The following is a 27,633-nucleotide window of genomic DNA, read 5'->3' as shown; positions in this document are numbered from 1 at the left end:
ACCTGATACTGAGTAGATGTCTAGTTTTTTATATTTTGAGAAAAAACAGGTTAGATTGTTTTGTACAATACTATGCAATACTGTAGCCAACAAATTGGAGTATCAGTTGATATAAAGTGATCTAGGTCTTGTGATAGACTAGAAGATCTCATCCCGATTCTCTCGGTCTATTCTAATTTGAGGCAAAATTATATGAAATATTAGGTGTTCGGATTCAAGAGAAATCTGAAGAATATTTCAATAAAATCCAATATTTTCACTGAAATTTTAACTGTTACAGATTTTAATTCACAACTATTATAAAATTAATTATTAATGTTACTGTATTTGCTAATAAGTAAAAATTTAAACAGTATGGAATTTTCAAAGATTTCTAATTTTTAAAATGAAACAATTAAACTCTCACATGGAAATCAAAAATTAAATGGCAGTTTAACAATCAATATAATGATGTGATTAGAACATCGCATAATTATACCATATACAATATACAGGGTGATTCAGAATGCATCAACAGGACTGACTTTGGGAGTTGTTTCTACGGAATATTCGGGAGAAAACCTCCCATATGAACACGGTTCGTATATTCAATACTATTTGAGAAATGTAAAAAGAACATTGTACTTTATCATTTGGAATAGATAGGCATGATAGCTAATTATTAATTACAACATTTTGAGAAAACTTTTGTCTCGTAAGTTGGCAGTTTATCCTATCATGTTTTAAATGTACGGTACAGTACAAGTGCTATACATTTTGAGAAGCAGTTAATGTCAGTCCTTCCATTTTCAACAGTATTAACATTTAATTGCTGGTGCTGGCTACATAACTATATATACGTTATTATGTCCTATCATAACACATACACTTAATAAAAATAATTAATACACTTAGTTCTGATTAGTATTTATAAATAAATATTTAGTTAAACGTTATGCAGTATTTTTGTTTTTTAATCAACTTGGACCATCAGTGATGTTTAAAATGAGCTAAAATTTGTGTATACGCGTTTGAACTGATATTTGTAAAATTTGAATACAATAAAGAACTTTTAATGTAAAGACACCGTTTTACCTCTTCACCAACGATTTCTTATCACCCCTATTCAATTATAGTAGTACCTACAGCTCATTAGCAGAACAGTAGATCTGGGCTTCTTTTGTGCACTGTACTGTACAGTACAGTATATAAGACATCATACGAGCGTAAACTGAAGTACTGACTGACGCACTGACTCCTAAACCAGATAGCCGAAATTCAATTCTCCGGAGTAAGCTACAAAATATTAGAGAGGTTGAGGCGCAAATATAAACGTTAAACTTGTATGGCAAGCAGAAGTACACGTTTGACGTTTTAAGTCCAAGTAAAAGACCTTGCGGTGCTCGTTCACAACATCACGTGACAGTAAACGTCGCGCATTGCCTCACGGAAAATTTGTTGAAAAAATGGCGGTTACATTTAACATCGAGGGTTACCAGCGAAAGTAAATAAACAAATTAAACTATTTAAAAGTATTTGTAGGATGTTTAATAACACTAAATAATTATTTTTAATTAGCGTTGTATCTCCAACCGCACGATCGGACGATAGGACTACCTCATACTTTTGTCGAGGGAAGTAGTGGCTTATGTAAATTCGAAAGCAGTTTGGAAAATTAAGTTTTAGAAAATTTACAAACGTATTATGCTGTTAATGGTAGAAAATGCCGTGGAAGAACAAACCTACCTTAAGATAAGCTATTATGAAGACAAATATATGTAAATTCTATAGGCACTTCTCATCACTTGCTAAAAAATTTAGTAATTAAATAATTTCTGGGAATAAAATTGTCTGTTTCTTTACAATATTATTCGTAAACTAGCAGGTAGGCCCGGCGTTGCTCGGGCAAAAGTAACGGTAGCGAAGATTAAGATTATTACGTTATAGTTAACCTTACCCGTTTTCACAGAATGCAAGAATTGGGTCCCCCTGTTTCTAGACTAATTAGAGAATTGTTAGATGGGTCTAAAAATATGTTCGATTTCCCGCAAAAACGAAAAAAACCGCATCTGCGTTTTGCAAGTCGCTTTCTCTTAACAATTTTATTGTTACGTAACACTTCCATTGTTGACACTTCCATTGTTACTTCACACTTCCATTGTTGATGAAAGTGTTAAGACTTAATCCTGTCCCACTCCCCCCGTGGGGAGGAATTTCGAAAAATCCCTTCTTAGTGTGCGTCCTCGTGACGTACCCTAACTGTGTACCAAATTTCAACTTTCAACTCCTTACCGTTTTGGCTCTGCACTGATTATTATTATGTTGGGTTAAGTTAGATATACTCGGTTAACACCGGTGGCTAAGTACTATGCCGGACCAAAGTCAAGGCATAGTAACCAAAACAGAAATTAAAGAAGTGTATCAGTGTGTGTGTCTGTATTCAGGAATTTTCTCACAATATGACATGTATTATTATTATGTTGGGTTAAGTGAGATATACTCGGTTAACACCGGTGGCTGTGTACTATGCCGGACCAGAGTCAAGGCATAGTAACCAAAACAGAAATTAAAGAAGTGTATCAGGTGTGTGTCTGTATTCAGGAATTTTCTCACAATATGACATGTATTCAATATAGTGGCTTTCTGCAGTGTGATGTATGTGTTTCTATTCAATTCCAATGTGCCCAGGCTTTTGTGTAGTATGTGTGGTATGACACCTGTAGAGGAGAGAACAACAGGTACAATAAGCACCCTATCCATCCTCCACAGATGCCTTATTTCCTGGGCGAGTTCTGTGTACTTGCTAATTTTTTCAGTGCATGCGTTTTGTATATTGTGAGTGTTTGGAATGGATATGTCTATAATGTATGTGATTTTATTGTGTTTGTCAATGAGTGTGATGTCTGGTCTGTTGTGGTAAATTGTTTTATCTGTGATTATGGCTCTGTCGTAGTACATTTTGTGCGTGTTGTTTTCCAATACTGTCTGTGGGATGTATTTGTAGTATGGTTCGTGGATGTCTACTAATTTGTGTTTCTTTGCAAGCTCTTGGTGTATTATATTTGCTACTTGATTATGTCTGTGTAAATAATCTGTCTGTGCCAAGAGCTTGCAACCAGAGGTGATATGTTGTATAGTTTCTGGCATGACGTGACATTTTCTGCATGTGTCATTTGTGAGTGTTGCATCTTTGAGTATGTGTTTTCTGTAGTTTTTAGTATTTATGACCTGATCCTGTATGGCAATCATGAATCCTTCCGTCTCCCCAAAGAGGCATCCCCGAGCTAACCAGCTGTTTGACGCAGTTTTGTCAACAAAATCATGGGCCAGATCATAAGGATGCCTGCCATGGAGTGCCTTTCGAGCCCACGATTGCTTAATGGTGTCTATGCTTTTTATATGTTGTGTTGTGTCCATATGATGTGAGTGTAAGTTTAATGGTGTGTTATTCGAGTCTGCTAGAGTTACTGCTTTATGTAATTGTGATGTTTCTTGTTTTTTGTAGAAAAACTCTCGCAGTGACTGTATTTGTTTGTAGTGAAGGTTAACTATGTCAATCAGGCCACGTCCGCCATCTTTACGTGGAAGGGTTAATCTTTCTGTGGCGGATTTAGGATGATGTTGTTTATGCTTAGTAAGTGTTGTTCTTGTTTTCCTTTGGAGTTGCTCGAGATCTGTGTGAGTCCAATGTATAACTCCAAAAGAATATGTGAGTACTGGGATAACATATGTGTTTATTGCTTTAACTGTGTGTTTTGCATTTAACTGTGTTCTGAGAATAGCATTTAACCTACTTTGGTATTCTTTAATTAATCTTTGCTTTATTTGTGTATGTTCTGTTAGTTTGGCCTGTTGGAATCCTAAATACTTGTAGAACTCGCCCTCTTCCATGGATTCAATAATGTCTCCATTTCCAAGTGCAAAATCTTCTTTCTTCAGGATTCCTTTTTCTATGTGAACTGTTTTGCATTTATCTAGGCCAAATTCCATTTGTATGTCCTTGGTGTATGAATGTGTGATTTGTAGGAGTTGATGAAGTTGTTTTTGTGTGGATGCATAAAGTTTTATGTCATCCATGTACATGAGATGTGACAGTGTAAACTGTGTTGTTTTTTCGTGTCTGATATTGTAACCATATTGCGTGTTGTTTAACATGTTGGATAATGGGTTCAGGGCTAAGCAGAACCAGAGAGGACTCAAGGAATCTCCTTGAAATATTCCTCGCCTAATAAAAATTTGGTTTGTTTGTATGGAAGTGTTACTAACCCTGAGATGTAGTGTTGTTCTCCAGTGCTGCATAGTGTTTTGAAAGAATGCAATGAGTGATGGATGTATTTTGTACATGTGTAGAATATGTAGCAGCCAACTGTGTGGAACACTGTCGAATGCTTTTCTGTAGTCTATATATGCCATGTGTATGTTTCTGTGTTGTTTGTGTGCTTGCCGTAGAATGACTGAATCTATGAGTAACTGTTCTTTGCATCCCCTGTGGTTTCTACGACAACCTTTTTGTTGTTCTGTTAGAATGTCGTGTTCTTCAACGTGTTTATATATTTTGTTTGCGATACAGGATGTCAATAATTTGTAGAGTGTTGGAAGACATGTAATTGGTCTGTATTGTGTGGGGTCTGTGGTATTGTTGTTTTTAGGTTTCATGTAGGTGATGCCCTGGGCAAGAAAATTTGGCATGTCTTGTGGATTGATGATGATGTGTGTTAGATGTTTAGCTAGTTCCTGGTGCAGTGATGTAAACTTTTTGTACCAGAAATTGTGAATGTTGTCTACACCAGGTGTCTTCCAGTTGTGTGTTCTGTTAACAGTGTATTGGAAATCATGTATGCTTATTTCAACACAGGGCATAGTTGGTATTTATTATTATTATTATTATCATTATTATTATTTTCAACTCGTCTCGATTATATACATAGATGCTTAAATAATCATTATTTTAATAAAATACGTCATAATTTTAACCACAAACACAAAAAAAAAATTAAGAAGTTTAAACCGATCGTCTACTCGCTATTCTAGACATAGCGAACGTCATTATCGACCGTATAGAATTGCCAGATGGCGGCGCTCGTCCGTCCGCCGTTCACGTTTTGGGCTGAATACGTGGGCCTCAACCTCTCTATTAATTGCTGCTCTGGCCTTCATTTTAATGAGTACAGTACCTTCTCAGCAGTAAAAACAACCGGAAGGCGACGCGACAGACTGAACAGCGACTGCCAGCAAGATTTCCAATTTCGATACCCGATGCCGATACTTGCCGGTATTAATACTTTAAAACTACTCGTAATACCGGTATCGATACTTTTGTGGTATCGGGAATCCCCATTCATATGGGACTGTTTCCTCCAAATATACTATACAATCAGCTTCCATGTTGATGCATTCTGAATCATCCTGTATATCGTATATAGTGTATGCAATATTTATAATAAATACGATATAAATTGCATATATTATAGTCTAAAAATTTTGACTGAATAGATAAGAATATATCAAATTTTGATATTTTTTCTTCGATTTTTTGTTTAAATTTTTTTACAGATTTTAATTACATTTAAACTTGTTTATTCTAAAAAAAAATAACGAAAAGAAAAAGAAAAACGTATCTATTAATTTAAATTGTAAATTGTTTTAAAAATGTTAATATCGAAACTAAAAATGTGGGATATGTTCTGGTTATTGAATTATAGAAATGTGTTGTTGAATTAGCTATGAATGAAATTTAGCCAGACAAAACGTTGTAAATGTGCCAAATTTTCGACGACACAACATAATTACATTTTTGTTATTGGTTTGATTCTCGATACCTATAATCAATCCAACAACGAAATAAAATTTAATATTAAAAGATAAGATTGAATCTTCTTTGTGTAACATCTATAATAATGTTTTGATATGTTTGACCCTAGAAGAATTTCATTACATTCGACTGTTAATAAATATCGTTTATTTAATTAATTTATTAATCCTGTTTGGACAGTGATGTCCATTTACAACGCAATACGTCCGGATCGAATTTAGACCATTCAAAGTGCTGTGTAGATTCTACGCTTCTCATTAGCCGCTATTTTCATACATTTATTTTATTACAATAGTGTTTTTTTCAAATTTTATGTCACAGTTTGGAAAAAATTTAATATCAGAAATATACATAATATTAAAATAATTTTTTGCATAATGTTATTTTAAAAAATTATTAATATTTTTCGTATTCTCATTTGATTATGCATGCCCTACTTTTGCAAACATTAATAATAGAGACAAAAATTTTTTATACAAGCTTATATAACATTAAGCGTTTCGTAATATAATAAACTTTAAAAATATTTTAAAGAAACAATAATATTTTATATTAAATCGTCATTTTTGTTATAATTATTAAAACAATATACAACTTTCATCGTATAAGGTTGCTTTCGTTTAATTTTTATTGTTTGTGAAACGTCTCGTGAGAACAGTTCCGTTTTTCTAATTCTTAAAGTTGTCTGTAAATATGAATTCTAAGCTCCTAATTTTACTTATATCGTTTTAATAAAGCACTATTCGGTAATTGCTTAGAAAAATTTCCTAAGTAAAGTTATCCTGCTGAGAATTGGTACTGCACATTGTTGACATCAAGGTAACCTTCATATATGTTTATATTTAAAGTCGACATATTTATATTATACGTATAAACTAACCTCTATAAAACTCAGAGTTGTCTCTAAGGAAAAATTCCAAATTTCTGTTTGTTTGTTTGCCATTTCTCTCACAAGCAGACTTGCTCCTGCTAAAATATGGGCGCAAACATCTTGTTAGATGCGGGTATAGAATATACTTGTATTGATTTTAACTGGTCAATTTTAGATCGCTTTCAATTAAAAATTGATTATATATATATATATATATATATATATATATATATATATATATATTATTCTTTCAGAATAATAATTATCAAATGTAGATCGTAATCATCAGTAATCCTTGAAATTTTGATATTTCTTAGTGAAATGGAGCAATCAGTATTAATAAAATATGATGGTAATTCTTTATCTTCACATCGATCTTTTGTGCTAATTTATTAAAACACAATATTTAATTGTAATTATAAGTTCAAATATTCTTAAATTTTAAAATTAAAATGATTTTTTTCACATTTTAGAAAAAAAAATATTACTTTACGCTAAGTGGTCGGCAAAATTGTTATCATTAAAAGTAGTTCGCAGTATAAAAATAAATTAGAATTATTATATTCTAGAATTCAAATAAATAAGCAATAAAATATAAAAACAAATAAATTCCTTAAATTTGAAAATATGTAAACTCTAATATAATAGTTATATTTATTAGAAAATGTTTATGTACAGTACTGCAACAAAATATTTTAGCTGTGTTTCATAGGAAGACTGTTACCAGGTTTGCTGCAGTGTTGGACAATGCACATATCGAGCTTCTCTATCTCTAAAGTGACATCAGAAAATTCATTTATCAGTAAGTTTAAAAATTATGTCATTATAATACAGAAATATTATTAGTTCGCTATAGCGGATAAACTACTGATAAGTATAGTAACTTTGGAGACTATAGATAAGATAAAATTAATTAAAAAGTTTTAGGAACATTGACAATCCTCTACTAAGTAAAAGATTAGTGGCCTAAATAATTTTAATGAAGATTATAAATCACCAATTTCGGACATTGAGTTTTCATCGTTTCTGAGAAAACTTTTTTGTTCATAGAAAAAAAATTTATTCACTAAAGTTAAGTGGTTTGATTTCAAGGTTTAAGACAATGTAACACAAAGGCGATCTGCCAAGAAGAGTGACTTCCAAGAGGACTTTTTGTGGGAAGTTGGCCCTATTTAGGTGCTAAATACGTGAAGAAAACACGAAAAATCCCACGTGGCCAGCTTGTTGGTCAGGCAAGAATCCAGAACCAGTGTTCAGTGATTTTATCCACTCGACCGTAAAGTTGTGTTAATTAATTAAAATAGTCACTTGATTTGCCAGAAAATCGTCAAATATAAATAACAGAACGTATTATTAAAAGTTATTACGTTATAATGCAATGAATTATCTGAAAAAACTTAAGTGAAAAATGAAAATATTTATATACTTAAGAAAAATTACAATAAAGAATAATTGAATTGCAACGCCAATTTAACTGTAGCTAATTTAAACGTAATATTTAGCTAACAAAAAGCGTAATTGAATAATAATTTATAATGTTAATGTAATTACATAAAATAATTGTGTCATAGTTTACAAATTTTTACGAAAAAGACTGGAAATTTATTATTCAAGTCTTAAATTACAGCTTAATTTTTCTTTTGATTTGACACTAAATAAAAAAGCTGTGTATAAATTTTATCCTTGAAAAACTTCATGATAAATAGACTAATAATGTAAAATGATACTATTGTATAGAATGCACATCTTTAACAAGGAAAGGAAAATTTATTTGGTGTAGCATTTACGCAGGAAAAAAAACGAAACAATCTGAATCTATTTTTACATTCATAATCATTATAAACACTATAATTCATTAAATCCATAACCATTATAATTATTAGAAGTTAATAGAAAGAAGTTAGATTAATTAGTTAGTTAAATTAGTTTCAATAATTTCCATATTATAATGTAAAAAATATAATAAGTTCAATTATAATAATAAACGATTAATTATAATTGTTTATTCATTTTAAATAGTCTTTTTCGCCACTATTACTTGAATTAATAAAAATATAATCCAGAAAATTTCAGTATTTATCACCGGAAGACAGTAAAACTAGTGTCTCTACGTAGGAGTCTTATCCAATTTCCACGCTATCATTCATGACTATATTTATTTATTCAAAAGTAAAATAAAATAATAAATTTATAAGCTTGTTCTGTAATAAAATTTATTGTATATAGAAATGATAGAAACATGTAAACTGATAAAGTTAAATTTAAATTTAAAAGTGAATTACAAATTATAATTTTTAAAATATTATGAATTGTGTCTATAAATAAAATTAATAAAAAATTCAAAAAAGTATAAAAATTCTATAAATATATTTATTAAACTTTTATATTTTATGTTTAAAATATTTTTGTTTTGATTGAATACCGAAAAATTTACTGAAAATGATTATATTTCTTTCAGAAGCTATAATCGTTTGTCACTTTTTACTGAAGAGCATTAAAATGAAAATATTTGGAGTAGAAAATTTATTTATTTCATAGGAAATATTTGAATTTATCATATTCTATTAAATCGGAAAGAGCAATAAAAATAAATAAGAATCCAACAATAAAATCAACACGACAAGATGGCATACAACAATTTACATATTTATAATAAAATCATAACATTGAACAATCGAAAAAACCGATATGTAGAATCGAAAAATAAACAAATTCAAAAAATACTAACCATAAAAGCACCAACCATAATTTACCTGTCAATTTTACATGTCAACGATTGTGAATATTTCCCAATAAAATTAGAATTTGCAAACAGAATAATTTCACATTTATGTTATGCGAAACTCAAGTAACCATTAAGTGCCTGCAGTAAGTTAAATTGAACAGTTTCGAGTGTTTAAATAGGATTGTGATTTCAGTAATTATTATGTTACAATTTAATTTTAATAAAAACTTAAATTATAGAGGCGAATAATTGTATAAAATGGTGATTTTTTTCGAATGAAAAGCGACCGAAATATTTACTCGTGATGTATTTATTTATATACGGCAATGATAACGTGAGAGACAATCGCTCTCTTCATAATTACAAAATGAAACGATGAAATTCATATTTTGTATGATTTTTAAAACGATTAAACCAATAAAAATAAATCTCGATTAGCAATAATGGAAATATCTTCTAAACGCAGTTAAGTGGTATGCATGCAAAGCGCAACACGATGTATTTCATGTTACTCTATTAGGAAATCTTGATGTAACAAAATCTGGCTGTAAAAGATCGTTAAAATATATAAATATATATATAAACTTCTGTTAAGTATGAAATACAACGACTTAAATCTAGAAAAACCAGTCAAATTTTAATCATTAATACAAGAAATGATTTAAAAAAATATATTTTGGTTTCTTTTGAAGTTTTTTTTATCTATACAGATGCAATAAATAATGTAAATTTTATATTTAATAAAATGATAATAAATGTGTATCTAATAAACGACAAAACTAACGAGAGAAAATTTTTAAATTTTATCATTTATAAAAAAAAAGATACGTCAAAGTACAAAACCGTATTTTATAATTAATACGAAGTAGGCTAAAGTTTGTTTTCTTAAAACAATAAAAATGCAAATGTACGAATAAATTATTATTATAAATGAACTGTACATGGTTGTACTTTGCTTTATACATACATTTACAAATAAAATTTAATCTTATGCCTTTCATTTGCATTTTCTCGGTGTGGCATTCTTATTTTTTATTATGTAGAATTGCACTAAGTAGAATCTCCATCTTATAAATAATGATTTCCTTTTCTAGTTTATTTTTTATTTTATTTTTTTCTTTGCCTTTTCTTTCTGCTATCTCAGCTATTTTGCTGCTGATTGTCCAATAATCCACAATCCGTATTAAAAAAAGCATTGTCCACATACAGAGAGGAAAAGAAAGGCTTTGTAAGAACAAAAGATTGAATGGATTTAAAGCTGAAAATCGGATTGAAACTGCATATTTGAAGAAAATAAAGCCACGAAATCGAATGATATAAATGGAATTTTTTCCACTTGGTAGTATAAATTTTTAAAGCACTTGTTTCCTTCTTAAGTAATGTGAAATTATAATGCTGGATATTGATGAAGCCTTTAAAATAGGAATAAAACGTAATTACTTCAAAGTAAAGCCTTATGTGCCTTGTAATAACTTCGGAGTGCCACAGTTTTAAGAAGGAATGGGAATTAAATTTTTAAATAAAAACTCTTTAAAACTATACAATGATTATTTTCTTATTTTTAAATCTGTCAAGTAGAAGTAATTGTAATGTTTTCATATCATAACATAAATCGACTGTTCTATTATAAAATATTTTACTTTCTGACTAATTATTTCATTATTTTATTAATATTATTGTTTTCACTGAAATTTTTAAACTTGTGTTATAATGTTAAAGATTAAATAATTTGACTTCAAATTGTAAAATTAACATTTTTAGTATTTGTTAAATTTGTAAGAAATTCTAAATTTTATATAAATGTTGAGTATTTTTCGGGAATATTCGCGTAAAAGTATAATTAAATAGTGTATAATTATGGTAATCGTGATAAAAATAATAAACGTTTTAATAATATTTTTATAAAGACATAAAGAAGTGAAATACAAAAAATGTCAATTAATTAAGATGCTAAATACCGAAAATCTTTATAAATCCCTTAAAATAATACTGTATTTAACTATTATTACAGTATTAAAATTATTCTTAAATTTTCTTCGATTTGTTTCTGGTAATTTTACATTATTTTTTATTTGTTTTTAATTTTTTATTTTTAGTTAATTATATTATATAAAGTTAAGAATTAAACAATAAGGTTTAAAAGTTTTCACCGTATGAGTTTAAAAATATCACAGTTAAATTCTTCATATATGCCCATGACATGAATTTCATTAGAGAAATTTGTATTGAAAATGATTTTATCACTTCAATCTCATAAAGTTGAAATATTAATACAAGAATCTGATCCGATATTAAATTCCGTATATAATTTAAATAGTTTAAATTTTCTCGTTAACAGTTTAAGATAAGAAGATTAAGATAAGAGAGAAGAGACAGGGAGAATTTATCTTAAATAAAAATAGTATTAACTTATGTCTTACACAAAATCGCAGAGTAGTCAGAGATCTATTTTAATATTTAACCAATAAAATCGCTGGAAAAAATAATCATTTGTAAATATAATGTAAATAGCTGAAATTTTTCTATTTATCTGCATAAAACTTTTCATAAGCATAAAATTCACATTGTGGTAGATTTGATTAAAATTTTATATGGAAATAAGGACGTTGTCATTAATTTATTATAGGCTTACACTAGTATTTTTTAAGATTATATTTTAAAATTACTGTATTTGGTTATTTACTATAAGTGCAATCAGAAATGATCTCAGGTTAGAAAAATATAGATTTGTTCCTTGAACTTAGGTACACAAAAGTTCATATGATTTATTGTGTACCGATCTTCACGGAACAAATCCATTCGGCTAAAACTAAAGCAGAAGGGACAATATGTCTGAGTTTCAACTATTACTGGATCAAAGTGGTGAAGAATGGAGAACAAAATCTCGATTCGAAATATCCATGAAAAATCAAAATTCAAATGAAATTCGAACTTGAATAGCATGACAGTAGAATTCCTTACAGTTCATCCATCTGAAAAACGAGAATATAGAAAACGTGATGGATAAATGGGAAAAATGAATATCATAATTATAAAGTTAATAGAAATTCAAAGTATTTCTTTTATAACTATTAATTAAGAATACGAGGAAAAATAATTAATATGAGTATATTTTGATAGAAAAGTTTACATCCAGATGGATATATATATATATATATATATAATTAAAATTAGCTGGAATTACAGATTTCCATTAAACATTAGATAAACAGTATTTCTTGATAATCGTTTGACTAAAAAATTATAATTATTTTTTACCATGCTTACAAAATATTTATTGTTATAAAATGTTATATGCAATATTTAATATGTTTATAAAATATTGCGTAATATTTTAAATAATAAATGAATGTTTTCATTGTCTTTTTTTGAAATATCTGTGTTATAGTTTTTGTTTTTTATTTGATTTCTTACTTTATTAAGATTTTAATTTATTTTTCGTATTACAACAAATGAAATTTCTTTGTGTAAATATGAGTGTAATAAACTTTGATTTCTAAGCGTATAAAGCTAAAAGTGCGATACTAAAGCCAACAGATTAATGTATTATCGATTTTTCTTTCTTTTTCTTCTTCTTGCAACATTTCCTATAGGTTTTTGTCAAGGTTTTTATGTCACTGAAAGATTGACATTTTCTCTCTTCAAAGTTATCAATAAATCTTAAAAATAAAAACAACATAATCACCGAAGTTTATAAGTTTTGAAAATATCGGTTGCATTTCAGGGATTCGTAATTAAGAAAAAATATTCTAAAATCAATATTAAAGGTAATGATAAATACTACATTTTCTTTATAGAAAAAATAATTATTTAATATAAAATATATGTTTTATTTTTTATATATTTATAAAGTAAATTTTATGTGAATTAATTTTCATTTTTCACTTATCGTAACATAGAAATTCTATTGAAAGATGACAACGTTTGCTAAAAATATCTGATGGAGCTGAAATTATTGAATGAAAGACAATGAAGCTACTCCATTGAACTTAGATAGTTCAGAATGGTTACTATTAGAGTACTCCTCAATCCTTTTATCTGTCGATTACTGTGTGATAATAGTCATAGGGTTCAATTTTTATAGTAAAGTGAAAAAATGGTCTATTGAAGCTTTTCTACTTGAAATGTTAAACATTATTATTTCAAATAACTGTCTGCCATATTTTTCAAAAAGATTTATTAATATTTTAAGAAAAAGTATTAAAGATTTTATATATAAAATTGTATTTAATTTAAAAATTTTGTAAAAGTTTAAGATATATCTATTTTTAGTAACTGTATTATATAATATACAGTTATAGTTACAATTACATAATAATTACTTACAATATAAAATATACACATTACACATTTAAAATAAGTTTTAAATGAATTATAAATTTTTGATAAAATGTTAATTTATTGCATATTTAAAATTATAATTTTTTATACTTCTTTTAATTCCTCTTGCACAGAATGGCGGCTTAGAAGCGAATTGATTTCTATTAGGAAGGCGCTTTTTAATTTTTATTCTATGTTTTCTGTGAAATTAAGAAAGGTTTTTTTTCATACCATCATAGTTTCAGCAAAGCTCATGATAGGGGTGCTGATTAGTGAAGTAAAAGATCCAACAAATCCGACTTAAGGCTCTCTTAAAAATTGCTGAGCCACTACAGACTCGAATCTGTGCCCTCAAAGCGGTGAGCTGATGCTTTATCATTTCGATAGATCTACATCTAACCAACAGCAGATCTAGGAGGTTAAGTCCTCCTCTTTGACACACAAAAAAAATTAAAATTTATTTCTTTACTGCAAATTTTTGTTGTTAAAAACATTTATGATAGCAAATATAGATTATCGGACCATCCCAATATAATTGTATTGCTAATGTACAGTAGTTGCAATTATTTAAATGCTGTATTTTTAATTTTTCAGTTAGACACATTTTGGGTCCGCCTCTGAATCTAATCTAAGTTTAAACTAGATTCGATCTGTCTAAACTCAAGGCTTCTTTGCAGTGCCTTAGAAAATTTTCAGAAATAAGGTTAATATTAAAGGAAAAGTTTATAAGGTAGCACTAATGAAATAATAGGTTAGATTGATCTATTTTTGTTCTTAAATTATCTATAAAATTTGAAATTATCTGAACACCAGATTTACCTCGCAAAGACTCATTTGTTCTTTTGGCAATTATATCATTAAAAGGTTATTATTCATGCAGCATAACATAGCACGAAGTAAATAATTTTGATTATTATCGATCTCAGATAGTTTGATTTCCACTCTAGTTTAATACATTTTTTATTCTAAACCTTTCGTTTACTATTTGAATTGTATATTTTGCCTATTTTAAATCCTTTACGATTGCTTATTAATTTTTAATCGTGATTTAATAAATAAATTTTATTATGTCATATTTAACAATTAAATTAACGAAAAATGTATAATTTATCTTTGATATGGCAACCAAATTTTAAATCTTATTTAATTAAAAACCGAAAAATTAATATTATCATATGAAATAAATTAATTATCTAAATTTCGTTTGGCTTACAGAACATAAAATTTTGCTAAATTTTAGACAATTTCGAATATAATAAATTTCAATGATATCACGACCCCTTAATATATTCATAAAATATTCGAAAAGACGTATACAAACAACAGAGAAGAAACCTTTGAAAATATTGAAATTGTGAATTAAAATAAATTATAAAAACTAGATAACGTTTTAATTTGATAACTAAAAAGAAATTTTGGACGAATAAAACAAATTTGTTACATCCTTCACATTTACCCAAGGTCAAGAATCACTCAAAAGACAATTTTAATTCGCAGATCTTTTATTTATATGCATTTTGAATCAATGTTCTGTCTTTGTAAGTTATTCGTTTTCATTTTTATGCCTCTTAAAATCAAATAATTGTAAATTGCAAAATAGTTTTGTTATTTGTAGACTGAGGAAGAATCGGCGAAAGCTCCGATCCGAAATGATATAAATAAACGATCTGTAAATTAAAATAGTTTTCTGAGTGATTCTTGACCTCGAGTAAATATCAGATTTGAAGAACATAAGAAATTTGTTTTATTCGTTCAAAACCTCTTTTCATTGGTTATCAAATAAGTGATTATATCCGACAAATATTGCTATTTTTAGTTTCATATTAGATAATTTTTGTAAAATTTTGTGAAAGAAATTTACTTATAAAACATGTTTTTCGGTTTGGCTTGATGGGATATGGTGAAGCAACACGAGGGCTATTTGCCAAAGGAATGATGCCTCCCGGAAGTCGTTCTATGAGAAACTGACCCTCTTTAGATATCAGGCATGTGAAGAAACCAGGAAAACTGCACACGGTCAAAATGACCAAGTGGATGAAATCACTGAACACTCGTAGTCGTGGATACGCGCCTCACTAATGGGCTGACAACGTGGAGTTTTTCCGGTTTTTTCACGTATTTAGTAGCGTCTAAACAGGGGACAGTTTCCGATAAAAGACCTCCCTTGAGAGATCGTCCATCTGTTTTTTTTTTTTTTTTTTTTTTGTCTTCTACTATCAATTCAATTCAATCCACTAAGGCCAGCCCATTGGTGAGACATAACTACCAGTGTTCACTGGTTTTATCCACTCGACTACTAGTGGATCTTATTAAATTGTATTGCATATTTAAGTAACCAATTTGAAATTAATTCTAATTCTAGTAAGAATTTTTTTTCTTTTTACTTCTTTTCACTTTATGAGGACTAACAAGACTTTTCACGTCCATGATGGGCTTGAGGTAAGACGTAACGTTCAACATTTCTAAGTCAATCCATTAGTCAGGTTCTGAGTCAACTGGGATTCGAATTCTGAATCCCAGCTATTGTCTTTAGATGTTTCGGCTATCTGGTCGTAGGAAATATAGTTTAATGATTCATTATACATTTTAATTTTTCCCCGTGAAACTCTAAGTAAATGTCCATTGAAAACCTTGATGTATTTGTTGTTTTATGTGTAATTAAAAGGTTTTTTTGACTATTCACTGTAATAATTTTATTTCCATAATCTATATGCATTATTATTTTTAGTTTTCATATACTTTGAACCAAAATTTATTTTCAATCAAAGAAACTAACAAAAAAAATAAAATTTAAATAAAAGATATTAGAGATGAAGCTTCCATTTTAAAGTAAAATAATAATGATATATACGTATGAATTGACAGCTGTACAAAGAAGTACAGAGTTATGTTCATTAGAAATAACAACAAGAAATTAATATACACTTCATGCATAATAAATTAGCTCAGACTATCTGCTTATTATTTAAATAAAAAATTAAAAGCATATGATTAAACAGGTCTTTGAATAAAAATGATGAATAGAATGACTGTAAAATAAAATATTGATAGAAAAATTGAAAAATAAAAAAATTGAAAAAAAATTGAAAATTAATGATAGAATAACTAATATTTTAAACTTTATTTCATATAATAAAAAGAGGCTTAATTTCTTTTGTAATTGAAGAAAAAATTAAAACGTTTTCGGAATAAATCTATAAGAAAAAATAGCAAAGACCAGAAAAAATAATTTACAATGACGTCCGTCTTGTAATGGATGGCAATACTGTAGTTGAAAATGATGATTAAATGTAAGCATACAAAATTTAAAAATTCAGCAATGAGTTGCTTAACTTTCCCGCCAACATGTTATGATATTTTATTTTAAAAAACTTTTTATATTTTTAATTATTATGAAATAGCAAAAAGCTTAATTTTGAGGGTAGGGGCGGGTTTTATAAAAATTTGTAAATGCTAATAACGAGGAAAATCGTCATTAAGTCCGATCTCACTCGAGTATGACTCACGACTCCTTTGTCTTCCCACCCCGTCGACCTTTAACCATCAAAATTTAATAGCATTGATCCCCAAATATATAAAACTCCCTGCAAAATTTCAGAATTTTCAACAAAAAGCACAGGAGTTTTTAAACTTCAATGAGAGTAAAACAAAATTGTGTCTCCATACATACACACACACACACACACACACACACACACACACACACCACACACTAACATCCATACATACAGAAAAACGAATTTCTTTGCATTCTCAAATTTTCAAGGTCCTCTGAGTCCAAAAATGTAAAAATCTTGGGGGAGTCATTTTTTGCCCGATTGCCATACTTTCCCTCTGTTATATATAACAAAGCCGGAAAAGTAAAAGGAAAGAAATATAATGACATGCACAGCACCTGTATAGCATGAAAAGGAACTGAATAAATATCAAGATTATATATGTATAATCTTCGAAAATGAGTAGAAGGAATCTTATAAAGTTACAAAAGATTTGCAATATATTGGTAATATGATTAGTGTATTCATGAATAGTGCGTCAGGATAAATTTGAAAGTACCATGTTATTGGGCTGTAATCTGAAAAAATTGTACATCTATAAATTTCCTGTCGTCCGTCTGTCTCACTGCCTGTCCTTGCTTAATCTCGAGAAAGAAGTTGGGTAGATGAACGACGACGAGACCAGATATGAAAATATTAGGTGCAGGAGGCCCCGGTTAATTATATATGAACGTCCGGTGCAAACCGAAAGTCACGTCATTTCAATTCAAAAATTTTCCCCTGAAAGGTGTTAGATAGATGACCGGTACGACTCTACTGTTAAAGTAAAAGTATGATATACAGGGGCAAGCCATTACTAATTTGAGATGGAGAACATATATATTAAATTAAATAAATTAAAAATATGATAAAAAAATTGCTGCCCGGCATTGTGAAAATGTCACAATAAATAATTGCTCATGTATTGATTCTTCTTTTTTAATGTTTAAAGACGAATATAATCCCAGAAATTATTTTTGTTCTCTGTTTAGAAGCATCAAATATTCTTGTTCTGTTTTAAATAAATTTCAATTTTTGATGAATGGTAGTAGGCGATAAACATGATAAAATAACCATTGTTATAATATCTAATTTTTACAAAAATAAATAATAAAATTAAATTAATTTATTGACTAATTCAAGAAGTTTAATTATTATTCCAAAATCATTTGATTATATAAAAAATCAAAATTTGTTAAAGTAAATTCGCTAAAGAAACTGATTTAGATGATAGAATTAATATGGAATTACATCCGGTTGTTATTCTTGGGAATAGAATTTAGAATGAATTTAAACAGGCATAAATTAATTCTTCAAAGGGATTTGAAGAATTAAGGTATGCTGTGTAAAGGATAAAGCAAATTTCGAATTAGAAATTGAAAGGGGTAATCTATTTACTTTTTCACTATATTTTAATCAGAACAGAATCATTTTGAATGAAGATAATTTTCGGAAAATTGAATTGAAAAGGTATTTATAAATTATATTTTTAGATTAAGGAAAATATAAATACCTTTATTATAGAATTAAATATTAGAAAATTATTGCAAACATTTAATTTTCAATTTGGAAAACACATATGTAAGCTATAAATAATTGTTTGACATTATATCTTTACACGAACGATTAACTGATTATTATAAAATGCTATAATTAAGTAATTAATATTTTAATGTAGACTGTTACTATTAAATCAAAAACGTTTTTCACTCTATATTCTCTCGAATCAGCATTATTTAAACCTTTTAATATTTGTTTTAAAGTAATAAAAAAATAATAAATTTATTGTTTGTATATCGTTAGGATAATAAAGAGATTCTCTGATAAGCACAAGTTTAAAATGAAGAAAAAAATTTTAATAATAAAAATAAATACTGTATATCATTAAGACGATAATAATTAACTTTTTGTGTGATAAATAAACCAAGTAAGTGTTGAAAGTTTTTGAAAATAAATAAATAAAGAATGAATTGTTTTATTTTTTATTTCATTAAATAAAAATTTATGTTTAAATAATTTGTAATAAAAATGCATCTCTATGGTGTATATGCTTTTTTCATTAGCGATGTTCTAGAAGTATAGTGTTGTTTTTAACTATTAGAAATAACCATAAACTTGTCTAATAATCATTTTAAAGTGCAAAAAATGTGTTAAATTAGTAAGTGAAAAGACTACCTTCTTTCTCTAAAAGCTTTAGCTTTGAGAAAAAAGATATTCTTTAACTTATTATAAATATTTTATGCATTAAAATATAAATATACCTTATTACATTTAACAAGAAATATATTTTTTTTACAAACGAATTCGTATATTTGAGCAAAGAAAAATAACAGATATATAATGGAGATACTTTAGAGATATAGAAAGTTTGCAATTAATGCAAAATAAAGAAAAGATATCAAAGTTTCTTAATAACAGATAGTTCGCTAGAGAGAATTTTGTTATCAAAATATTTTTGTTCTAGTCAATTAGATAAATGTACAAGATTAAAGCAGAAAGAAAAGTTTCTTTTAAAGTCACATTTATAAATGAAATACAAAAAAAAATTTGCATTTTTTCTGATAAAAAGATTAATAACGATATAGAAGACCGATTTTTTTAAAGTTTTACATTAATTTTATAATTAATTCTTTTTGTATTTATGGAGTTTTAGACATTTCTATTTCAAAACCGACCAATTTTGAAAATTACTAGATTATTACAACACATTAAATATTTCCCTTCGAATCAAATAAAATAACTGAATGTACTTTTTAAATGAAAATTATTTTATTAGAAATTTAAAAATAAGAAATCTATAACAATCGTTCGCAACAGAATAATATTAGTTTGATTTCCTTTGTAGTGTTTCCTGTAAAAATGAAAGGTAATCAAGTATTTTCAAACTTTCGAGTAAAATGTTTATAAAATAGAAATAATTATTAATTTAATATGAAATTTTGAAGAGCAAAGGAACAACGAATTCAAGTACCTCTTTATCGAATATATCTATGTAGTGTAGATCAACAAGTTGACGTAACGGTCGCATCGTCAATTATAGGTTTTTCTCTTCTTACAGTACAAATAAAATTGATGAAACTAAGAAAAATGTATCCAGTTACTTATTTTTAGTAATTGTAACACAAAGACAGTTTCTTTAAGTATATAGATATTTCTTAACTCTTTCGGTGCTATGTGCACTAACAAGTAAGACGGTCTTTATTTAGTAAGTCCATTACGGATTCCAACAGGCGTACAATGGGAAAGCTGGGCGATAAGGGACGGGGGCCCGACATAGACATTTGGACCACTCCCGAAAAATTTCTGGAGATTTTCGACCTGTCCGAATTTCATCTCTGATCTCCCAGAGAGATAGGATCTCGCCTTAATTGCTTCGACCGTCAGGTCGTCTCTTTAAGTAGGGCCTATATTAATATTGACACCCAATCTAAATCTATTTGAAGTCAAAAATCTGTGATTCTGATATTAATATTTGCGTAACATAAAATTATTAAGAAAAGTAAAAACACAAAGATTCTTGTAAAAATTTTTTATTGTTATACGAAGATAGGGAAAATAATAAATACTTTCAGGTTTTAGTATTGTGCCAACAGATGTCATTAATATATTTTAAAATTTATATTAAATCTTCTGATAACTAACATTTTCATAATTTAAAACAGTAAATTTCTAAATTTATGATCGAATTTTGATTCTTTACTATATTACTATAATAAGAATTTAATTTTTTTTAATCTAATTTATTTGATAGATAGAATAGAAGTTGTTTCTAAATTTCGAAAAGAAATTTTTTAGTTTATTAATATATAAGATACAAATTATTTCTTTTAACTGTCATGTAAAGGGAAAAAAATAGAGAGAGAGATGACTAGAACATCAATTTATTCTTTCAAGATTCTTGTCTGTTACTAGAAATCTTGTTATATTTAAATTATAAATTTGATTTATTAGTCATTTTATCAAACAAAAAGTATAATTCTAACATAATTCATAAAATTATATTAATTTATCTTTGTATTTCTCATTAAAATCGATAGATAGAACTAATGTTTTTTTAACCAATATAAATATGGCAAAACATCTTAAGCTACTCCTTATTCTAGAATTACCTACTGATATAAATTGTAATGATAGAAGATTTGAAAAATGAATCATTTTTATATAATATTTATATTCTTTTCTATTATAATCAAAGATAAATTTTTTAGTAAGGGAAAATTGATCATATGAAATAATTCTTAATGATATGAGTATTAATAAAAACATATAATAGATAATAAATAAAGAAAACTTTGGGAAATGTAGTCTAGAATGCATCATTATATTTTCTTAAGGAGTGCATTATAGTTATTTAGTTTGAATTTTCTGTATGCGCTTACATTTGTGATATTATCATTATATATATATAATGATATATCATAAAGTAAAAAATTAATTAATTAAAAAATAAATGCTACTTTTTAAAATGTCCTTAATAGAATACATTGTAATATACAGTATAATCTTATATTATAGTTTTACCTTAATAATTGAAATATTAATAACGCAAAACGAAATTAAAATTGTTGAACATTTAAGTTTATTGTACAATACAATTAGGCAGTAAGTTATCTTCTATTTGATATATTATTTGAAAGAGATAGTTGATTTAATCTATGTTATGCATAGTAATTGTTTTAAAATATAGAAATTTATTTCATAAATGATTTTTTCATGATAATAAGTAATGATTCCTTTTCCTTGTGGAGAAAAATTATTATTAAAAAATACTATTAATATAATAGATTATATACAATAGAAGTAATAACAACAGAAATACACGAAGAAACTCCTAATGCTAGACTAATATATCGCTATGATTATATATAATTCTAGACTAAAATACAACGCATTTATATAAGAAACAGTATTAAATCTTGTGATTTGACCTTCAGATTTCATTTTTATTTTATTCATTGATCTTCGACAATTATTTGAAGAGCATGATATTTTTAGCTACACATTTGTATCGACTCTCCAGATTCTGGTATATTCATTAAGAGTTAAATTGTACAAACTCTTAAATTCCTATTAAGGAGTTATGTATCATTTAAATTTCTTGCAATAATATTATTATTATGAAAATGTAAATAGAAAAGCGTTCATTTTTTATGATAAAACTAATAAAAGAAAAGTTAAACTTGAAACTAAGATATAATTTTTTTATTTGAATAACTTCTCCCTTTCCTGAAAAAGAAATTTTTTATCAAATACAAAAGATTTTTTCCAAAAGGTAAAAAGACGACTCCTTATTTAGTTGAAAAAAGTTTTCGTATGAAAGCTGCTTATTCTTCTTCAGAATTTTAATTTAACTGAATATTAAATTACTTTCTTTAGCAAAACTTATTATCCGTAAGTCATATGATTACTTAGAATTTATGCGTAGTAGAAACTATCTATTTTATTAAAAATTGCATTGCCATCGATAACTTACCATGCTAACAATTCCTACCGCTTTAAATTTAAAAAAAATATATAATTATAATTAATATAATCTATCATATAACGAATAAAAATTCTATACTTTTTAAATGATTATATATATTTCAGGATGTTCTCCAAGAAAGATCAATTTTTATGTGAAATGATATGCTAACAATTTTTATTTTCAATCAACTTGTAAATCTATTTTAGCAGATTTGTTATAGATCGAGTTGAATTTAATATATTTTTCTACGTGCTTCGCTTATTACTTAAATAAAAATTTGCAATTCCAAGAAATTTGTCAATCTCTTACTCTGAAAGCATACGTTGGTTCAATAATAGATATACCAATGAATGCGGCTCAGAATTTTTCGGATTCAATTGTTTATCTGTGCTTATTTGTTGAATGAATTTACCTTTCTTTGTAACCTTTTTGTATCTTCATATTTTATTTGATAGTTTCTTTTAATTTACCTAAAAATATTAAACGTATTAGGAAAAATAAAATAAAGAATCGATATAATTATGTTTTAATTCATATTAGTGTTCAAATTTATTTCCTACTCTCACTTTAAATTATCATAATGAATATTTTATCAGATTTCAATACATGGAAATCGTAAATATGTTGGAAGATGAAGTTCTTTCAATACTGAAATTATTTATACAAAATGAATGAAATAAATATTCAAATAGGTATAAATTGTAAATGATTTTATAGAATTTTATTTTTAAATTTGCATTATTCAATGATTAATACATTTTCATGCAAAGATGTTGAAATTATTAAATCTTATCTTCACAAAAATTCCACATAATAAATTTTACTATCATTAATAATTGTTAGAAAATCTTCTTATGAACTATGTGTGAAATATCAATTTATTTATTTTGTGCAAAGAAATGCTTTTATAAAATTTATTACTCATACTTAAAGTCAAGATTAAGGTTACTGATGTTTCAGGATTTGTAACCAAATATAGGTTGCTACAATATATAAAGAACAGACTTTTTCAAATATAAAATTTACCTAAAGCATAAGAGATAAGTAGTAGATATTTCAGGAAATTTAAGAAATTATATTATTCGCCAAAAGCGATATGTCAAGATGTTCAGAGTGTAAAAATTTCTTATCGTATCGCAGCTATAAAAACTCAGCATGTAAATAGCTGCTTCAATAATAATAAAATAAATTATTTCGAATAGTTTAAACGATTAGTTTAAAACTGCTGATTTTTTTTTGAGTTCTTATGCGTTCTTATTGATAAAATTATCGATTTTTAATATATCATTTCAAATTAAAACATATAATTTTATATGTTTATGTGTATGTAGGATATCAAAATTTAAATTTTCTTATTTAATTATCAATAATAATAATAACAATAGTATAATTTTTACAGAAGTTTTATACAGGGATACAGGGATGGGCAAGCCAAAGGGAGTTCTGGCAAATGCCTGAAGGGCCGCTGTCAAAACGAGCCGGCACCCTTGGAACTGTATACATAAAAGCGCTGTTTGTTGAAATTTCTAAGTATTATTTATAAATTATCAAATGTAAATACTTGTTTATTCAAATGCAAAGAGTGTCCTGATGTTTGCACATTAAAATACATGTTTTAATGCAGAAATACAGACATTTTATTTATTAAATTTAAAAATTAAAACTGTTGCAATTATCTTGTTAATAGCACACAACATTCATAATATATAAATCATTACAATGACAAAAATACTTAAAGTGAAGAACACCGCAATTATGGTAAGAATATGCTGCTGACGGGGCATAAGACAATCGCAATTGATAGGATTTAGATAGCCTCGAATCTTCTAAAAGATGGAAAAACAAATATATAGTTAAAATTTTGTATTTACATAAAGTACAGAATAATATGTTGTTTTTTTAAAAAAATGAGTTAGAAGATATTAAAGTCTAAGAAAGGACAACGTATATATTTTAATAAGAAAAATGAAATGCATAATGAAAAAAATAACCATGCAATTACTAAAATGAAATGAAAGATTATATCCACATTTCCGGACAACGATTCCTGTAATACTGTATATATTTACGAATAAAAGAATTTGTTTTTTTTATAAATTATTGTTTTTATTTTATTATATTTTCAATGATATTTACTACGGATTTTATTTATAATTAATGACGCAAATATATATAAATTTCGTTCATATTATACCATATTCTATCATTGAGGATAAATTTTTTTATATATATAATTACGCAAATATTTGAATATCCTTATAATCCTGAAAATTAAAGTCAGAATTATTATTATTTACATTGTAAAAGTATACTATTTCATTTACAAAAAAGATATACAGTATTAAAATATATAAATATATGCAAAATATATGTTTTTATTTGATAATTAATTCCATAACGTATTTATTTTTTCAGTAAAATTCCTTCCTAAATTGGAAACTTGCTTGCAGTGCAATGTAAAACTGTTAAAATTTTCATTATTAACAAATCGATTAATTAAAATCCGATTAGAAATAACTAATTAGTTAATATGCCGATTATACAGAACAAAAGTGAGTAAAGCATATCTTCAATGTTATCTGAATTCTTATAGACTATCCTAGAATGTAATGACATTTTCTCAATTTCCGAAATATTGATAATCAATATCCTATATCTACATAATAGTCTGTAAGAATACTTGAATTACTCGTACATTTAGAAAGAAGCTAAAGTCGAAATTTAGATCATTATAACAGATAATTTTAGCTTTAAGTTTAATTGATTTCTGTAAATTACTTCTACTAATGAGCGATTTTGTAACTGTAACCACAATAATCATTTAGTCGAATAGTCGTGGAATTACTAAGATCATTAAAAATTGAAAAATCTATCGTTAATATAAATAAATTATTGTAAAAGAATGATTTTTCCATTTATTATTTTTGTTTTGTGAAAAAAATAACTAATTATCTTTTCGAATTTAGCTAATTTCATTTTCTGTTACAGTAGGTAGGATAAAAGTTGACTTGAGGCCTCGCCTACTCTCTCAAATTCAAAAAATAACTAAATTGAACATTCCATTAAAAGAAGGAGAGTTAAAAACACCAATAAACTGCACATCTAGGCATCGCGTAGCTGTTATCATCCCCTTCAGGGATCGTCTTGTTCATCTTGCCATTCTTCTATATACTCTTCACCCTATTTTACAACGTCAGTTACTGGAATATAAAGTTTATGTTATAGAACAGGTAAGTGCTAAATTGTCAGTGATTTTAATGTATGATTTCAGTAACTATGTATATAAAAGATAAACACGGTAATTTTATCAAATTAATCATTTCAAAATTATATAGACAAAATATAGGGAAATTATAATGAGCTGAAATGAAGCTCATTATGATTTTCTTATATGAATTTTTCCTAGATAATTTTATTAGACTTATACAGAAATTCGAATTTAATCTTATAAAATTATAAATTTCAGATTGATTAATGTTAGATTTTAGTTGTTTTGTTTTTAAAGATTTTCTTCTTTACGTAAAAACTGTAATTTATTCTTTTAAAAGTATTTTCAAATAAAACTTAATTTAATAATTGAATTCAACAAAATTTTAAGCTGTAGACGATATACTTAATAAAAGTGACACTCGGATTTCAGAAATTTGCATAAAAATATAATATTAAAGAAACATCAAGAACAATCTTTAATATTTTTATTACTGAATAAGCAAAGGAATTTATCTCTTTGTTGAATAATTCTAAATTATAAAATTTATTTTTCATTATTAATATTATTAAGCATGTGCTTAATTATAATTATAAGCGTATACGCTTAATAACATCCTTTGTTATCGAACGAATTGTTTTTCTATTTCTGTCTACTGTTGCAATTTGTACAAGATTCTCAAATTTAATTGTAAATGATAAATCAAATTATTTTTCTAATGAAGTGCTATTCTTTCAGTGAAAGTAAAAGATCATAAATTTTCTAAAAATAATGAATTTCATGAAAGAGTTTATGATATATAATCCTTCACTGTCAACTTTATTGTTTCCTTTAACAATAATCCACTCATAGAAACATCATTTTTATAATGATTCATCTATTTCTTAATACAGCATAATTCATAAAAGTCAGTATATTTTAATCATTATTTATTTATAAATTTAATGGATAAACCCTTTGACACGGATACATATAAAACAATAATCTTTGATATAAAGTTAAACTACTTTAAAATTTCCAAAATATACAAATAATTTGAAATATGATATTTGTTTTATTTTTGTTCTGTTCTTATATAAAATTGAATTCCTTTTGAGTAAAATGATTTCTATTTTTAAGTTGCGTTATTCAAGATTTTGCTTGGGATAGATAAAATTTAATAAATGTACAATATTTGGAAAGCAGGTCGGAGAAAACTTTCAAATCGAAAATTTTATTGATTGAAATTATTGGAGCGAAAATTTTGCTATAACTTAATAGTATTCTAAAAATAGCAACCATATTCGTTTACGTACATATTTTATTAATGTTTCTCTCTGCAGTTATGTGAAGAGTTTAAGTTCTTAAGTACAGAATTCTCTTGGCGTGTTAATTGTTGTTTCCCCCAGATAGCGTCAATTAAGTAAGAAAAAACAAATAAAATCATTATCGAATTTTTAACTTTTAAGTCATTGTGGATAAATATTCTATTGAAATAATAAAAAACGGCGAATAAAATTAAATTTTACGGCCTACTGCTTCAATAATAAAATTGAATTCCATGCATCATTGAAATTCCTCAACTCGTTAATTATTATAATTTATAAGAATGCAGGCTGATGCTTATTGTTTTCAGCTAAATCATACAAATTAGAAGTAAATTTATTATTAAAAAAATTCATGGCGAACAAAAATATGATTTTTTATATAAAATATTACCTTTTATAAGTTTTTCA

At 26.8% G+C, this 27,633-nt stretch overlaps 1 protein-coding gene across 1 annotated transcript in view; it reads left to right on the top strand.

Moving 5' to 3' along the window:
- Positions 1–27,633, top strand: part of LOC136974812 (beta-1,4-N-acetylgalactosaminyltransferase bre-4-like) — a 90,905-nt gene that overhangs the window by 44,072 nt on the left and 19,200 nt on the right. The window contains exon 2 of the mRNA XM_067269761.1: positions 25,699–25,940. Within this exon, the coding sequence (XP_067125862.1) occupies positions 25,699–25,940 (242 nt within the window). The remainder of the gene's footprint in view (positions 1–25,698; positions 25,941–27,633) is intronic.

Source organism: Centruroides vittatus, unplaced genomic scaffold (assembly GCF_030686945.1).
Source record: "Centruroides vittatus isolate TY-2023 unplaced genomic scaffold, ASM3068694v2 contig_357, whole genome shotgun sequence".
Classification (NCBI taxonomy): Eukaryota; Metazoa; Arthropoda; class Arachnida; order Scorpiones; family Buthidae; genus Centruroides; species Centruroides vittatus.
This window is presented reverse-complemented; position numbering and strand designations above follow the sequence as displayed.